Source organism: Esox lucius, chromosome 13 (assembly GCF_011004845.1).
Source record: "Esox lucius isolate fEsoLuc1 chromosome 13, fEsoLuc1.pri, whole genome shotgun sequence".
NCBI classification, from domain to species: Eukaryota; Metazoa; Chordata; class Actinopteri; order Esociformes; family Esocidae; genus Esox; species Esox lucius.
Window position 1 is genome coordinate 3,053,484 of NC_047581.1, and position 19,175 is coordinate 3,072,658.

The window sequence follows — 19,175 nt, forward strand, 5'->3', positions numbered from 1 at the left end:
TCAGGTCCTGACTGTGGCCCCTAGGCGCATTGAGATGCCTAGAGGACCCAGCTGGGACATGACAACTTTGGGACTCCCCCTCTATACCAAGCTAGATATAGGCTGTGTGGTTACACAGAATTTCAAATGGTGTACATTGTCCATGTACACCATTTGAAATGGTTTACATGGACTGTATAATAAGCAATTTGGAATATATCTGTACATCCAGAATATATTGCTTACAATTTATTATATATTATACAGCTCTGGTAAAAATGAAGAGACCACCAAATTATCAGTTTCTCTGGTTTTTGGGATGTATTTGAGTAAAATGTTGTATTCTATAAACTACTGACTATGTTGCTCCCAAATTCCAAATATAAATATTGTCATTAAAAGTATTTATTTGTAGAAAATAACAACTGGTCCAAATAACCAAAATGAAATGCATTGTTTTCAGACCTCAAATAATGCAAATTCATTTTCATTTTTCAACAACCAAATAGTAATGTTTATAGGAAGAGTTCAGAAATCTATATTTGGTGGAATAACCCAGATTTTTTATCACAGCTTTCATGCTCTCCACCAGTCAGTCACATTGCTGACTTGATGCCACTCCTGGCACAAAAATTCAACTAGCTTGGCTTTGTTTGATGGCTTGTGACCATCTATCTTCCTCTTGATAAAATTACAGAGGTTTTCAATGGGGTTCAGGTCTGGAGATTGGGCTGGCCATGACAGGGTCTTGATCTGGTGGTCCTCCATCCACACCTTGATTGACCTGGCTGTGTGGCATGGAGCATTGTCCTGCTGGGAATTTTTATTTTTTTTGATTTGGGGAACATTGTCAGAGCAGAAGGAAGCAGGTGTTCTTCCAGGATAACCTTGTACTTGGCTTGATTCATGTATCCTTCACAAAGACAAATCTGCCCGATTCCAGCCTTGCTGAAGCATCCCCAGATCATCACCGATCCTCCACCAAATTTCACAGTGGGTGCGAGACACTGTGGCTTATAGGCCTCTCCAGCTCTCTGTCTAACCAATAGATAACCAGGTGTTGGGCAAATCAGAAAATTTGATACGTCAGAGACTACCTAACTCCATTCCTCGACAGTCCAATCCTTAAGGTCTTTTGCAAACTTCAGCCTGACTCTTCTTTGTTTCTCATTGAAAGGCTTTTTTTCTAGCTTAGCACGACTTCAGCCCTGCCCCTAGGAGCCTGTTTCGAATCACCCCAGCTGCTGTTTGCCATTCTTTTTGTAGGTCACTTGATGTCATCCTACGGTTGTTGAGTAACATTTGAATTAGTTGACGGTCATCTCGGGTCAGTGGACAGTCGTTTTCGCCCCCTGCCAGTCTGTAGCTTTGTTGTCCCCAATGTCTGTTGCTTGACCTTGTTCTTATGAACCGGCATCTTCGAAATTTTCAGGATGGAAGTAACCTGACGCTCACTGTATCCCTCTGCCAGTAAAGCCAGAAATGAACCATTCTTTTCCTCACTCAAAGCTTTTCTTTTCAACTCTTTTGTCATGCTGAATAGTTATAATTATTTCATTCAAATTATCTTTGAGGTACTACTTGCACTGTTTTTGCCATCCAGCTGGTCCTATTGCAAGAGGATAGTGATGACCACAGCAGTGGTTTTTATTATTTTCCTTGTTAAAGCATAATGTTTCCACCTCCATGTTTGACGGTGGGGATGGTGTTCTTGGGGTCAAACACAGCGAGTTGAGTTGATGCCAAAGAGCTCGATTTTGGTCTCATCTGAGCACAACACTTTCACCCAGTTCTCATCTAAATCATTCTGATGTTCATTGGCAAACTTCAGACGGGCCAGGACATGTGCTTTCTTGAGCATGGGGACCTTGCCTGCGCTGCAGGATTTCAATCCTTCATGGCGTAGTGTTACCAATTGTTTTCTTGGTGACTATTGTCCCAGCTGCCTTGAGATCATTGACAAGATCCTCCCGTGTAGTTCTGGGCTGATTCTCATGATCATTGCAACTCCATGAGGTGAGATCTTGCATGGAGCCCCAGAATGAGGGAGATTGACAGTTCTTTTGTATTTCTTCCATTTGCGAATAATCGCACCAACTGTTGTCACCTTAGCACCAAGCTGCTTAGCGATGGTCTTGTAGCCCATTCCAGCCTGTATAGGTCTACAATCATGTCCCTCACATCCTTGGACAGCTCTTTGGTCTTGGCCATGGTGGAGAGTTTGGAATCTGATTGACTGCTTCTGTGGACAGGTGTCTTTTATACAGGTAACAAGCTGAGATTAAGAGCAATCGTTTTAAGAGAGTGCTCCTAATCTCAGCTCGTTATCTGTATAAAAAACACCTGGGAGCCAGAAATCTCTCTGATTGAGAGGGGATCAAATACTTATTTCACTCATTAAAAGCAAATTAATTTATGACTTTTTGTTATTCTGTCTCTCAGTGTTCAAATACACCTACCATTAAAATAATAGACTAATCATTTATTTGTCAGTGGGCAAATGTACAGAATCTCTATGTGTCATGAGCTGAACTCAAAGTTCTAAGACTTTCTCTATGCACTCAAAAGGCCTATTTCTCTCAAATGTTGTTCACAAATCTGTCTAAATTTGTGTTAGTGAGCACTTCTTCTTTCCCGAGATAATCCATCCACCTCACAGGTGTGACATATCAAGATGTTGATTAGACAGCATGATTATTATTGTGGCTGGCCACAATAGAAGGCCACTCTAAAATGTGCAGTTTCACGGTACTGGATCTCATCACGGTATCTATGTGCATTCAAAATGCCATCAAGAAAATGCACCTGTGTTCGCTGTCCATAACACACACCTGCCCATACCATAACCCCACCGCCACCATGGGCCAAACTGCTCACCCACACAACTCCATACACGCTGTCTGCCATCTACTCTGTACAGTGAAAACCGGGATTAATCCGTGAAGACAACACCTCTCCAAAGTGCCAGACGCCATAGAATGTGAGCATTTGCCCAATCAAGTCGGTTACGACAACGAACTGCAGTCAGGTCGAGACCCTGATGAGGACAACAAGCATGGTGATGAGCTTCCCTGAGACGGTTTGACAGTTTGTGCACAAATTCTTTGGTTTTGCAAACCGATTGTTGCAGCAGCTGTCTGGGGGGCTGGTCTCAGACGATCTTGGAGGTGAAGATGCTGGATGTGGAGGTCCTGGGCTGGTGTGGTTACACGTGGTCTGCTTTTGTGAGGCCGGTTGGATGAACTGCCAAATTCTCTGAAACGCCTCTCTGAAACGGCTTGAACATTCAATTAACGGCTCTGGTGGACAATCCTGCAGTCAGCATGCCAATAGCACGCTCCCTCAAAACTTGTGACATCTGTGGCATTGTGCTGTGTGATGGAACAGCATTTTAGAGTGGCCTTTTAATGTGGCCCCTGTGCTATAATCATGCTGTTTAATCAGCATCTTGATATGCTACACCTGTGAGGTGGATGGATTATCTCGGCAAAGGAGAGAGGCTCACTAACACAGATTTAGATAGATTTGTGAACAATATTTGATAAAACTAGGCCTTTTGTGTACAAAGAGAAAGTCTTAGATCTTTGAATTCAGCTCATGATAAAAAACAAAAGTGTTGCGTCTATAATTTTGTTCAGTGTATATAGATATAGAGTTGGGAGAACAAATATTTGATACACTGACATTTTGTAGGTTTTCCCACTTACAAAGCATGTAGAAATAATTTTTATCATAGGTACTCTTCAACTGTGAGTGACGGAATCTAAAACAAAAATCCAGAAAATCACACTATGATTTTTAAGTAATTAATTAGCATTTTATTGCATGACATAAGTATTTGATACATCAGAAAAGCAGAACTTAATATTTGGTACAGAAACCTTTGTTTGCAATTACATAGATCATACATTTCCTGTAGTTCTTGACCAGGTTTGCACACACTGCAGCAGGGATTTTGGCCCACTCCTCCATAAAGACCTTCTCCAGATCCTTCAGGTCGCTGGGCAATATTGTCTTTCAGCTCCCTCCAAAGATTTTCTATTGGGTTCAGGTCTGGAGACTGGCTAGGCCACTCCAGGACCTTGAGATGCTTCTTATAGAGCCACTCCTTAGTTGCCCTGGCTGTGTGTTTCGGGTCGTTGTCATGCTGGAAGACCCAGCCACGACCCATCTTCAATGCTCTTACTGAAGGAAGGAGGTTGTTAGCCAAGATCTTGCGATACATGGCCCCATCCATCCTTTCCTCAATATGGTGCAGTCGTCCTGTCCCCTTTGCAGAAAAGTATGCCCAAAGAATGATGTTTCCACCTCCATGCTTCACGGTTGGGATGGTGTTCTTGGGATTGTACTCATCCTTGTTGTTCCTCTAAACACAGCGAGTGGAGTTTTGACCAAAAAGCTCTATTTTTGTCTCATCAGACCATATAACCTTCTCCCATTCCTCCTCTGGATCATCCAGATGGTAATTGGCAAACTTCAGACGGGCCTGGACATGCGCTGGCTTGAGTAGGGGGACCTTGCGTGCGCTGCATGATTTTAATCCATGACAGCGTAGTGTGTTACTAATGGTTTTCTTTGAGACTGTGGTCCCAGCTCTCTTCAGGTCATTGACCAGGTCCTGCCGTGTAGTTCTGGGCTGATCCCTGACTTTAACTTCTTCCATTTTCTAATAATTGCGCCAACAGTTGTTGCCTTCTCACCAAGCTGCTTCCCTATTGTCCTGTAGCCCATCCCAGCCTTTTGCAGGTCTACAATTTTATCCCTGATGTCCTTACACAGCTCTCTGGTCTGGGCCATTGTGGAGAGGTTGGAGTGTTTGATTGAGTGTGTGGACAGGTGTCTTTTATACAGGTATCGAGTTCAAACAGCTGCAGTTAATACAGGTAATGAGTGGAGAACAGGAGGGCTTCTCAAAGAAAAATGAGCAGGTCTGTGAAAGCCGGAATTCCTACTGGTTGGTAGGTGATCAAATACTTATGTCATGCAATAAAATGCAAATTAATTATTTAAAAATCATACAATGTGATTTTCTGGATTATTTTTGATTCCGTCTTTCACAGTTGAAGTGTACCTACGATAAAAATGACAGACCTCTACATGCTTTGTAAGTAGGAAAACCTGCAAAATTGGCAGAGTATCAAATACTTGTTCTCCCCACTGTATATTTCAAGAAACTATAACATTTCTTAGTTTCAACATTTGATATGTTGTCTTTGGACTATTTTCTATTGAATATAGGGTTTAAATGTGAGAAAGCATGTATGTTCCTGATATGGTTTAGTTCTGTACTCTTGTTAAAGAACACAACACAGAGGAATGGTACTTCGCTACCTTGTGCTATAATATATGAGGTATCGTTTAGCAAGGTATCGTATAGCAAACAGCTGGTAACAATTATTGAGGGGCCCCAGACAACCCAATAAGTGTGTGTGCGGAGCCAAGAACTCACAAGGAGACACCATACCAGGCCCTATAAGGTTAGGATACAGAATACACTGATGTGATTGGAAGACAGTCAGATGCGGAGGGGATGTGCTGAAGCTTTGGTCTAATACAAATATGCTGTTTAACACAAAGACATCTGGAAAGTCATGTACTATATTTAGTTAATAAACAACAGTCTCCCTGACTTGGGTCCTTTATTATTCTGCAAAAGAGCCAGAAGTTAACAAAGGTGGTGACACCACTCTTGCAGGAACTCCAGGAACTTGTCATCTCTCCAAATTATTTAGAATGCTGACGAGTGGCGTCAAAACCCAATAAGTGATGCAAATTGACCAGCATCATTAGCATGTGTTTTCAGGTCTTATCATGTTCAAATATTAATAATAAGGACTGAAGGGATAAATGCACCCCAGGATATGGGGAATATTTGTCTTGTGTAGAATGCACAACAACAAACTGATTGTCGTGGAAATTGCCACAATTTATGGTGAAAAATCTGAATACTAAAATTGAACCTTTATTGATACAAAACTTGCAGGAAACAGTGGTTTGGTTTGATCCAAAACACTGCTTTTTGAATACTATTCGGGTTCTGGCTAAATAGAGGTGTCACCCCAGTGGCTCACCCAACTTCCCAGAGCACTTGGCAGAACAAAACAACAAACAGATTAACACATTAACTGTTTTCTCTGTCCCTCTGGCCTAGCCATCTGATCAGTTCATTACTTCTTTAGTTGCCTCAATCCATAACAAGATCCCTTTCATGTAATGCGAGTCATAAACAAAGGCCTGTTGGTTATCTTTTTGTCATATACAGTGTCAAATTTCCTTTTCCACACCAATACGGTTAATAGTAGCAGTAGTACAACTATAGTCTGTTTTTTCTTTTCCTTACTCATTTTGTATTTTTTGCTAAATATCACTCATCTCTCTCCTTCTCTTCTTTCATGTGCTTTCTCTTTCTACTTCATGTCTTTCTATTTCATCTTTTTTTGTCCTATAAATATAATCATGCTCTTTCTGTTTGCTTGAGTAGTAATCAAAGTCTCCACACCATGTCACAGACATAGAAATAGGTCCTGTAATATATCTATCAGAAATGCACCCGTAAATGAGTACACACTCAGAGACACAGACATACAGAAAAACATATACACCTATTACTCTCTGGTATAACACAAGTTGAATTAAATAAATTTTAACACTAAACAAGGGTTAAAGGCTTTATGCAGCCATATACACTTAGCGAGAGTGCCCAAACTTGTAACTGGTACTATATAACAGACATCAAATCTAAGCTTAGATGGGGCCTTTGACATCTTTGAACATCTGAAACAAGCAACCTTCCTAGAAACAACATCAGATACAGAGCGGAGAACAAAGCATGTAGAGGTCTGTAATTTTTATATTAGGTACAATTCTACTGTGAGAGATGGAATCTAAAGACAAAAATCCACATTGTATGCTTTTTAAATAATTAATAAGCATTTGATCACCTACCAACCAGTAAGAATTCCGTCACTCACAGACCTGTTAGCCCTCCTGTTCTCCACTCATTACCTGTATTAACTGCACCTGTTTGAACTCGAAACCTGTATAAAAGGCAACTGTCCACAAACTCAATCAAACAGACTCCAACCTCTCCAATATGGCCAAGACCGTATATATAGACTGTATAAGGACATCAGGGATACAATTGTAGACCTGCACAAGGCTGGGATGGGCTACAGCAGTGTCTCCCAACCTTTTTCAGTTACTGTACCCCCAAAATGTTTTTGCACTGCTTTCAGTACCCCTGAAGTAACCCCTCATGTTAATTTCACTAGTAAGTCTATGGTCTCATGAGTGTTTTCAAGTACCCCCTGTAGAGAGGCCAAGTACCCCCAGGGGTCCTAGTACCCCTGGTTGGGAACCACTGGCTACAGGACAATAGGCAAGCAGCTTGGTGAGAAGGCAACAACTGTTGGCGCAATAATTAGAAAATGGAAGAAGCTCAAGATGACGGTCAATCTCCCTCGGTCTGGGGCTCCATGCAAGATCTCACCTCGTGGGGCATCAATGATCGTGAGGAAGGTGAGGGATCAGCCCAGAACTACACGGCAGGACCTGGTCAATGACCTGAAGAGAGCTGGGACCACAGTCTCAAAGAAAACCATTAGTAACACACTACGCCGTAATAAATTAAAATCCTGAAGCGCACGCAAGGTCCCCCTGCTCAAGCCAGCGCATGTCCAGGCCCGTCTGAGGTTTGCCAATGACCATCTGGATGATCCAGAGGAGGAATGGGAGAAGGTCATGTGGTCTGATGAGACAAAAATTGAGCTTTTTGGTCTAAACTCCACTCGCCGTGTTTGGAGGAAGAAGAAGGATGAGTACAATCCCAAGAACACCATCCCAACCATGAAGCATGGAGGTGGAAACATCATTCTTTGAGCATACTTTTCTGCAAAGGGGACAGGACGACTGCACCGTATTGAGGGAAGGATGGATGGGGCCATGTATCGCAAGATCTTGGCCAACAACCTCCTTCCATCAGTAAGAGCATTGAAGATGGGTCGTGGCTGGGTCTTCCAGCATGACAACGACCCGAAACACACAGGAAATGTATGATCTATGTAATTGTAAGTTTTCTGTACCAAATATTAGTTCTGCTTTTCTGTCATGCAATAAAATGCAAATTCATCATCATCATCATCATCTTCTTCCGCTTCATCCGGGGCCGGGTCGCGGGGGCAGCAGTCTAAGCAGGGATGCCCAGACTTCCCTCTCCCCATTCCTCCAGCTCTTCCGGGGGGACACCGAGGCGTTCCCAGGCCAGCCGGGAGACATAGTCCCTCCAGCGTGTCCTAGGTCTTCCCCGGGGTCTCCTCCCGGTGGGACGGGACCGGAACACCTTCCCTGGAAGGCGTTCCGGAGGCATCCGAAACAGATGCCCAAGCCACCTCAGCTGACCCCTCTCGATGTGGAGGAGCAGCGGCTCTACTCCGAGCTCCTCCCGGGTGACCGAGCTTCTCACCCTATCTCTAAGGGAACGCCCAGCCACCCTGCGGAGAAAGCTCATTTCGGCCGCCTGTATCCGGGATCTTGTCCTTTCGGTCATGACCCAAAGCTCATGACCATAGGTGAGAGTAGGAACGTAGATTGACCGGTAAATCGAGAGCTTCGCCTTGCGGCTCAGCTCTTTCTTCACCACGACAGACCGATACATCGACCGCATTACTGCAGAAGCTGCACCGATCCGTCTGTCAATCTCCCGTTCCATCCTTCCCTCACTCGTGAACAAGACCCCTAGATACTTAAACTCCTCCACTTGAGGCAGGCACTCTCCACCAACCTGAAGTGAGCAAGCCACCCTTTTCCGACTGAGGACCATGGCCTCAGATTTGGAGGTACTGATTCTCATCCCCACCGCTTCACACTCGGCTGCAAACCGTCCCAGCGCATGCTGAAGGTCCTGGTTTGAAGAGGCCAACACGACAACATCATCCGCAAAGAGCAGAGACGAAATCGTGTGGTCCCCAAACCTGACACCCTCCGGCCCCTGGCTGCGCCTAGAAATTCTGTCCATAAAAATTATGAACAGAACCGGTGACAAAGGGCAGCCCTGCCGGAGTCCAACATGCACTGGGAACAAGTCTGACTTACTGCCGGCAATGCGGACCAAGCTCCTGCTTCGGTCGTACAGGGACCTGACAGCCCTTAGCAAAGGGAATAAAATGCAAATTAATTACTTAAAAATCATACAATGGAGGTCGGCAATGTCGTAAAAAGGCAGACGATTATTTTTTTATTAAAGAAAGAGAATGCATGAATCACTCTTCTACAAGAAACACATTTGACAGATCTGGAACACATAAAATTAAGGAGAAGCTGGATAGGCCAGGTGTTCTATTAATCCTTCAATTCACATAGTAGAAGAGTAACCATTCTCATTCATAAGAAGTTACCGTTTACTCTGGACGAGGTTATTAAGGATGAGGAGGGACGATTTGTCATTATCTCAGAACGAATCCTCATCGGTTCTGTCTATGGACCTAACGTGTTCAAGCCCTCTTTCTTTTCTGGACTGCTTGCAGCGGCCTCCTCACATTTAACCCCATTCACAGTATTCGGAGGAGACTTTAACTGTGTTCAGGATGCTAGTGTTGACCAATCTCCATCAAAACCAAGGCTGAAGGACCTGTGTGCGGATTTGGGTTTCTTCGACATCTGGAGAACTATAAATCTAACGGCAAAAGACTCCCATTTTTACTCCCATCCCCACCAATCTCTATCAAGAATCAACTATTTTCTAGTGTCTAGAGAGGTAGTGGATAGAGTCAAGGCATGCTCAATTCGGCGCTTAATCAACTCTTAATAAGCAAAGCAGAGGCTTCTATCCTTTTTGCCAGACAGAGGCTATATGAACACGGAAGTAAGCCTGGTCGCCTTCTTGCCCAAATGGCAAAGGGCAGAAATGCCATTAATTTAATATCATCACTTAAAGATAGTAATGGAGATAAGTTAATGAATCAAAAGAAAATTGCAATATTATGAGACAGTTCTACCACAAGTTATATTCCACCAAATGCAATACATCGGATGATATAAGAAAATCCTTCCTGGATCAAATTAGTCTCCTCTCTCTTACAGAAGAACAGCAGGAGTTCCTGAATAGGCCAGTTACCAGGGAAGAGGTCCTGGATGCTATTCGCACATTTCAAAGTGGGAAAGCACCAGGGCCGGGTGGCAATAGGCCGGAATATTACAAAAAAATTAGCAGAGTGGTGGTAGGCCCTCTGACAGACATGTTTTTGGACTCCTTCAGGAATAAATGTCTCCCTCCCTCTCTAAATTTTGCCAATATCTCTTTAATCCTGAAGAAGAATATACCACCAGATGAGTGTGGTTCTTATAGACCTGTCAGCCTTATAAATGTGGACAGCAAGATACTTTCTAAAGTGCTGGCCAGACGATTGGAGAATTATTTACCTTAACTTATAAAAGACGATCAGACATGCTTTATCAGGGGAAGGTTTTTCGTACTCTAATGTGAGGAGACTTCTTAATGTGATACAGTACTCCTCAGAGATGCGGCACCGGGCACTAGCTATATATTGTTGGACGCGGAAAAATAGTTTGATAGAGTGGAGTGGAGGTTAATGTGGAATGTCCTGAGCAGGTTTGGATTAGGAGAGTGTATAAACTGGATAAAACGTATTTATCATTCACCAGAGGCATGTGTCTTGACCAATGGCATGCGTTCCTCTTCCTTCCCGCTCGGTAGAGGGACAAGGCAGGGCTGCCCGCTCTCCCCCCTCCTTTTTGCCCTCACTTTAGAGCCACTGGCGGAACGTATTAGGAATAGTAAGGAAGTACACAGCGTTACTTTAGGCAAGACCACTCACAAGATAGCATTATATGCTGATGACGTTTTACCATTTCTTTCCAAACCTGAGACATCGGTCCCGGCTACTATGTCAGTTATCAACTCATTTGGTTCCATATCTGGCTATAAAGTAAATTACACAAAATCTGAGGCCATACCCTTGGGGAATTACGGTAGCACATGCTCAGATACGAAGTTCCCGTTCAGATGGGCCGCTTCAGGCTTTGTTTATCTTGGTATTAAAGTGTCACCTAATGTTAAGGACCTGAGGAGACTTAATTTTGTTGCTACAATTAGAACAGTTAAGAATTACCTTGAGAGATAGCATGACCTCCCCCTCTCGTGGATGGGCAGAATCAGTCTCATGAAGATGAACATACTCCCCAGGTTGCTTTACCCTATGCAGATGTTACCATTATGGTTACCAAAGACGGTTATTTTTGATCTAGAAAGGGCCTTTTCACAATTTATTTGGCACAATAAAAGACCCAGAATCAGAGTTAAGACTTTACAACTGCCAGTGGCGAATTATCTGGAACTGGCTCCAGTGTCATTTAAAATCTGAAGCGGGTATCGATGACTGGTTCTCCTCTCCCTACTCCCTATTGAGTAAACTCACAAATTATGGAAAAAAAGAGGTCGCTAGACATTAAGCGTAACCCTATTATTTACAACACTATCAGAGTCTGGCGAGACATTATAAAGAATTCTGGGGAAAACGCTTCATCCTTTGCATTAACACCTGTGACTAGGAATGATGAGTTCGCCCCAGGACTTAATAATAGTGTGTTTGATAGTTAGCATAAGAAAGGAATCAGGCTTATTTGGGATGTATACCAGGGTAATACACTGATGTCCTTTCAATAGATTCAACAAAACTACAACATTGCATCTGAACACTTTTACGGTTATCTTCAACTTTGTAGCTTTATTCTGTCAAAGGTGAAAAGTCTCCACCCAGACACTCCCTCTCTCTGTGATATATATTTATTTTTTCTGAATCGTACAGACACAAGACATTTTCTATCTCATTCCTATTCACTGCTCTACTCCTTAGACCCATCAGATATAAGGAAGATGATACAGAAGTGGGAACGCGATCTTGGTGTGCAATTTTTGCAACCGAATGAGAGAAACCCAATATAAGATACTCCATAGATCCCACATAACGCCATTCATTCTTAACAATATGGATAACAGGACCTCTCCCCTTTGCATCAAGTGTAATTTGTCTGTTGGGACATATATTCACTGCTTCTGGGAGTGTTGTTTGATTGCAAGGTTCTGGAGCAATGTAGCCCAGTAATTGAGTAAGATTTTCTCACTCAAAGTTACAAAGAATTTTGGCCTATTTATATTAAGCTTGCCTTCAAAAACATTATCTTTGAGCAGAACAGATTTTAAACTGTTGTGACAAACTTCTGTTTCTGGCTAGGAGATGTATTTTGAAGCAGTGGGTGAGTGACAAACCTCCAACTGTCACACAATGATACCAAGAAACGTATAAAGTTTTATCCTTAGAAAGACTTACTGCGCGAATGAAAGGGGATGATAATTTATTTGAGGGAACATGGTCAGCCTTTCTGAGGCACTTACCCCTGCCCCTCCGGGACACTGTAAATAAGGGGAGATATGCCTTAGATTGGAACACTTCCGCTGGATGATTTGTGTTATTTTATCTGTTATTGCCAGTCTCTAGATCTCCCTTTCGCTTTGATCTTATCTGACAATCTACTTGTATATATACTTTTGCTGTAATGATGGTTTTGTTTGATTTATTTTGGTATTTTCAATAAAATTGTATTTATCTGTTTTTATTTATTACTTATTTATTTTTATTAACCTCATCCACCCTGTTACTGTCTTGGGTACTTGTATAATTTATATTTTAATCCAACTATATATGGATGAGAGAAAGCACAGTATGTGTATAGGGTGACTGGGACAGTTGGGGGTGATGGTAGGATTCTCTTAATTTTTAAATGTGTATATGTGTATATATATATATATATATATATAAAAAATATATATTTTTCTACATTTATTTATTATTATTATTACTATTATTTATATATATATATATATATATATATATATATATATATATATATATATATATATATATATATGTATGTATGTATTTTTTTGGTTCCTGTTTTGATATTTTTGTGATTACAGAGAGCTTGTATGTTGGTTATGTTCTATTTCGATAAAAATTTATTAAATCTATATATCTGGATTTTGGTTTTAGATTCCGTCACTCACAGTTGAAGAGTACCTATGATAAAAATTACAGACTTGCTTCATGCTTTGCAAGTGGGAAAACCTGCAAAATCAGCAGTGTATCAAATACTTGTTCTCCCCATTGAATCTGCAGATTAGAGCCTTTTAAAACAAACATCTTCATGCATTCAAGAAACATCCATCTATCATGCATATCTTCTATATTATCTGACAGTCAAATCTGGCAACTTGCCCTCCCCCACAATATATTATCAGGGCAAAAGGCCAGAACAAACTGGGCACCAAAATTCCTGAAGAATACTTAAATTCTTATAGTACAGCCATACCTGCTTAATCAACTTAAAAAAAAAATCTAATAAGGTCTTTAATTGACTACATAGGTCAGAGACAAAGTTAGCATTTCCCTGATACCGCTCCCTAATTAGAAAATTTGGGAAAATTGTAATATTTAGACTATTGGTCTGGAATCTACAAACCTTATTAGAAAATAAGACATTTTTAAATGAATGCAGTACATTCCAATAAAATAAAATACAGAAGTAAAAGTAAAACAATTTCATACTTAAATAGTGTTAGGGCTATTGTACAATATGATGTACTGTATGACAAAGGAAAAACATTATTTTGACAGCACTGGGCCTATAAAATATAGGTACGGATATTTCCCTTGGCATTGAATGGTTGCCCAGTGTTAGTGCAGTGGTTACCAAATGCATTAACTTGCAGTAACGTTATATCTTTCAGATAAGCCACCGACTAGAAAAGGATGCCTGTCGCTCCAATTGAATGACACCCTGGGCACAAGCAGTGCAGCTTAACTAGAGGCATGTGTGCTGGTCAGAATCAAGTTTGACTGTGCTTCTATTTTCAAGATTTGGACATGCAACTCACAAAAAAAATTAAAATATTGATTAAGTAATACATATTCTTCCTGTGTGTTATTATCAGACAAACTAAAAATACAAGACCTTCCAATAATCTCCATAAAGATTACACTGTGGAGGTATTTTAGGCATAAAAGGAGTCAGAGAGCTATGTGTTATAAGCACTGGAAGAATATTTTACCTTGGTACCGTCCAGGCTGATGATGCGGTAGACATTCCGTGTGCTGTCGTAGAAGAAGGACACAGTGACAGCATGTTTACTAGTGGGAAGCCAGTTCTTCTTAGTGCTGGGGTCAATCTGGAACACATGGGCCCTCGTGCTGTAGATGGGTTGCTCCCTGAAGGGGACCAAAAAGAAGTGGTGAACCTCTTTGTGTCGTAACACTGTAGACTGGCATAATCCACTTAGCCCAAAGTTACTGCTGGTGCTGTTGTCCAGGGAACGGGATCGCCCCGGTAAGCGAATGACCAATTCAGCACTATCCTCCATGAGTACTACAGGTAGGGGGCAGTGTAGGGTTAATATTCACCAACTGACCGACAAATGAAGATCAATTCAGGCGCAGAAACACGACCACACACCTTTTACTGCACAGACCTACTATATCTTTGAATACACACACCTAGTACACTCCAACCCTATTCTACCACTTCCTGAACAGACACAAATACACACAGTTCCTATACAAAAAAAAGTAGCCCACACAGTCATTCACACTTCTCTGAATGGCCGTGCTGTCTCTCCCTGTTCTGATATGGTAATGTCAGTGGTGAGAGAGAGGGGCTGCAGGCTAAAAATAAAGAATTAGATATAGTAAGAAGTCAGAGGCCCACCCCCTAAACCAACCCCCACCACTTACATATTAACAAACATACAAGCACAAGCACATTCACACACCTGGGCAGACATTGATTTGTTCATTGATATAAGCACACTATCAATCAAATCCAAATTTATTTTATAATTATTTTACAGTGGCAAGAAAACTCACTAGTAGGGTTGAAACTTTGGAAGAGACCTAGAAAGGAATCAGACTTTGAGGGAGGCCAGTTATCTTCTGGATGTGCCAGTAGAAGATTATAAGAGTACATGACCTTTTGGGAAATCAATGATTTCAAGTCAATAAATGCATGTGGACTGTGTCCAAAGTCTTTCAACAGAATCCAAGCCAGCTGGATAACATAATGGCACCCCTGCCATAAATATAAGCTTTGTGAAGCTCACAATGTATAGTTTTTGTTGAGACTTGTTATATATTGTTATATATTTAAAAACTCAAATATCAAAATGGTAATTGTCAGACTTTTATAGCTGACACATAAAAATTGCTAATTTGCAATCAACCTAATGACACCTCTGCAGCTAAATGTGTTATATGTGATTTAGTAACTTCAAAGTAACAGTCTTTTTTCCATGTGGCAATACCATTATTTTGTCCACCCACTGCATACACTGATGAGCCAAAACATTATGAGCACTCACATGTGAAGCAAATCATCTCATAACAAGGGCACCTGTCAAGGTCAGTGTAGATTAGATGGTAAATGAACAATCAGTTCTCATAGTCAACGTGTTGGATGCAGGAGAAATGGGCAGGAGTAGACCTGAGCGACTTTGACATTAACCAATTTGTTATGACCAGACAACTGGGTCACAGCATCTCTGAAATGGCAAGGCTTGTGGGGTGCTGGCGGTCAGCACTGGTAAGTACCTAACGACAGTGATCCAAGGAGAGACTGACCATAAACCGGCAACAAGGCGCCCAAGGCTCATCAATGCACGAGGGCAACGTAGGCTATCTTGTCTGGTCCGAACTGACAGAAGTTATACTGTGGCACAAGTAACTTATTTTTTTTGAATGATGGTTAAGGGAGGAATGCATCACAACACACAGTGAATCGCACCCTGCTGTGTATGGGGCTCCGTAGCCACAGATCTGTCAGTGTCCATGATGTCCCCTGTCCACCATCGAAAGTGCCTACAATGGGCATGCAAGCGTTAGACTTGGACCTTGGAGCAGTGGAAGAAGGTCACCTGGTCTGAATCCCGTTTCTATTGCATCACATGGTGGCCGTGTACATGTGTGCCGTTTTTCTGAGGAAGTGATGGCACCAGTATGCACTGGAACACAACAAGCCGGTGTGTGATGCTCTAGGCAATGTTCCGCTGGGAAACCCTGGGTCTGGTGTGATGGCAATTTCTAAAATCCAAATAGTTGTATGAAAATGGTAGGTAAGACAGGAGAAATCAATTGCGCAATAAACGGTTATAATCTTGCTTGCAAGGAGAAAGTATACAGGTTACATGGTAACAGTGAATAGTTTCTAAATAAAAACATCATTTCGACAGTATTTATTACATAGGAAAAGGGGTGTGGTAAGATGCTGCCATCTGTCTCTGTCAATCAAACACATTCCCTTTGTTCTATCACACAAGTCAAATGCTATCTTCCCCCACCTTATCCTTCCTGCCATAATGTTTACTGTAGTGTTTACCCAAAGCGGCAAACTGACCTTACTCCCCCTGTTGTATATCTTCTCCTATCTTGTCCTAAAACCCATTGATCTGCATCTGGACAGACAATAGATGCCCCCTATTGTCACGTCCTGGCTGTGCCCCTAGCCATCTCTGCGCTGGGCTCGGGGCATAGTCAGGACAGGACAGGAGGTGGCCTTTAGCCACCTCTACTCCTTTTTTTGGTTTCCCCAATTGGAGGCAGGTGTTAGTCATTGCCTCCAATTGGGGACCCTATTTAAGTTTAGTTTGTAGGCCCCAAGGCGTGGTTCATTTTGGTTTTGTTTATCCTGTGTAAGGAATACCCACGTCACTGGTTGCTGCTTTTTGTTTTGTTGGAGTCCTGCATTCTTTATTTTGTATTAAATGGATTACCTTACCTACCTCTACTCTGCGCCTGTGTCCTCTTCATCCCACAACCGTGACAGAATGAACCACCACCAAGAGACACAGCAGAAATGGACGGTAGGGGAACTCCTCGGTTGGCCGGACAGCGACACCGAGGAGGAGGAGAACCCCTACTGTCCTCTGCGGCACACCGGGCCTCCACAGCATCCACCCCGGAGGAGACGTCGACGGAGGCGACGTAAGCAAACCTCCGTGTGTCCGCCCCAAGAATTTCTTGGCGGGGTGCTGTGGGGGCAGGCGGAATGGAAGGACGCGGCCGTGCCACCCGTGCTCACGTGTGGGGTAGTCCAGGTGCCCCAGCCCTGCCCGGTGCCAGCTCCTAGGCGTCGGGCAACAACGCCGGGGGGGCCTATGAGGGCTTTCCCTGATGTTGGGAGATGTGAGGACTGGTGGGGCTATCGGGACCCGCCGTACCGGTTCTCGCAGCCAGCGCCACCTGCTGCCCGGGAGCCGCAGCCGGCGCCGCCAGCGCCCCACACTGCCCGGGAGCCGCAGCCAGCGCCCCCCGCTGCCCGGGAGCCGCAGCCTGCGCCCCCCGCTGCCCGGAAGCCGCAGCCTGCGCCCCCCGCTGCCCGGAAGCCGCAGCCTGCGCCCCCCGCTGCCCGGAAGCCGCAGCCAGCGCTCCCCGCTCCCTGGGAGCCGCAGCCAGCGCCGCCAGCGCCCCCCGCTGCCTGGGAGCCGCAGCCAGCGCCCCCCGCTGCCTGGGAGCCGCAGCCAGCGCCCCCCGCTGCCCGGGAGCCGCAGCCAGCGCTCCCCGCTCCCTGGGAGCCGCAGCCAGCGTCCCCCGCTGCTTGGGAGCCGCAGCCAGCGCCCCCCGCTCCCTGGGAGCCGCAGCCAGCGCCGCCAGCAACCCCTGCTGCCTGGGAGCCGCAGCCAGCGCCGCCAGCGCCCCCTGCTGCCTGGGAGCCGCAGCCAGCGCCCCCCGCTGCCTGGGAGCCGCAGCCAGCGCCGCCAGCGCCCCCTGCTGCCCGGGAGCCGCAGCCAGCGTCCCCCGCTGCCTGGGAGCCGCAGCCAGCGCTCCCCGCTGCTTGGGAGCCGCAGCCAGCGTCCCCCGCTGCTTGGGAGCCGCAGCCAGCGCCCCCCGCTGCTTGGGAGCCGCAGCCAGCGTTCCCCGCTGCCTGGGAGACGCAGTCAGCGCTGCCAGCGCCCCCCGCTGCCCAGTGGCCGCAGCCGCCAGCTCCTCCCGCTGCCCAGTGGCCGCAGCCGCCAGCTCCTCCCGCTGCCCTGTGGCCTCAGCCGCCAGCTCCTCCCGCTGCCCAGTGGCCGCAGCCGCCAGCTCCTCCCGCTGCCCAGTGGCCGCAGCCGCCAGCTCCTCCCGCTGCCCAGTGGCCGCAGCCGCCAGCTCCTCCCGCTGCCCAGTGGCCTCCGCCGCCAGCTCCACCCGCTGCCCAGTGGCCTCCGCCGCCAGCTCCACCCGCTGCCCAGTGGCCTCCGCCGCCAGCTCCACCCGCTGCCCAGTGGCCTCAGCCGCCAGCTCCTCCCGCTGCCCAGTGGCCTCAGCCGCCAGCTCCTCCCGCTGCCCAGTGGCCTCAGCCGCCAGCTCCTCCCGCTGCCCAGTGGCCTCAGCCGCCAGCTCCACCCGCTGCCCAGTGGCCTCAGCCGCCAGCTCCACCCGCTGCCCAGTGGCCTCAGCCGCCAGCTCCACCCGCTGCCCAGTGGCCTCAGCCGCCAGCTCCTCCCGCTGCCCTGTTTTCGCCGCCGCCAGGACCCGCCGTGGACTGGCCGCCGCCCGGGCCCGCGGATGACTGGCCGCCGCCGCCCGGGCCCGCGGATGACTGGCCGCCGCCGCCGCCCGGGCCCGCGGATGACTGGCCGCCGCCGCCCGAGCCAGCGGATGACTGGTCGCCGCCGCCCGGGGCCGCGGATGACTGGCCGCCGCCGCCCGAGCCAGCGGATGACTGGTCGCCGCCGCCCGGGGCCGTGGATGACTGGCCGCCGCCGCCCGAGCCAGCGGTTGACTGGCCGCCCGAGGCCGCGGATGACTGGCCGCCGCCGCACGAGGCCGCGGATGACTGGCCGCCGCCCGAGCCCACGGTGGACTGGCCGCCTTGTCCCGCAGCGCCTTCACCTGCCCAGGAGCCCCCGCATCGTCCTACGGCGCCCTCGCCTGTCCCGGCCTCAGCGGCGCCCTCGCCTGTCCCGGCCTCAGCGGCGCCCTCGCCTGTCCCGGCTCTCCCTGACCCTCCGCCGGCTCTCCCTGACCCTCCGCCGGCTTCCCTGTCTCCGGCTCCTTCGCCGGCTCTCCCACAGGGTTCTGACCCTCCGCCGGCTCCCCCGGCTCCTGCTCCTCCGCCGGCTCCTGCTCCCCCGCCGGCCGTCAACCCTCCGCCGG

General features: G+C 46.2%; 1 protein-coding gene across 9 annotated transcripts in view; it reads right to left on the reverse strand.

Moving 5' to 3' along the window:
* Window positions 1-19,175, reverse strand: part of homer1b (homer scaffold protein 1b) — a 198,745-nt gene that overhangs the window by 129,122 nt on the left and 50,448 nt on the right. For 6 of the 9 annotated variants that reach the window (XM_010902459.3, XM_020044810.3, XM_034296250.1 and 3 more), the window contains one exon: window positions 14,102-14,258. In XM_010902459.3, coding sequence (XP_010900761.2) covers window positions 14,102-14,258 — 157 coding nt within the window. Of the gene's footprint in view, window positions 1-14,101; window positions 14,724-15,825; window positions 15,938-19,175 lie in introns of those variants that run through there. The other 3 variants (XM_034296253.1, XM_020044811.2, XM_020044808.2) reach the window with 3 other exon arrangements.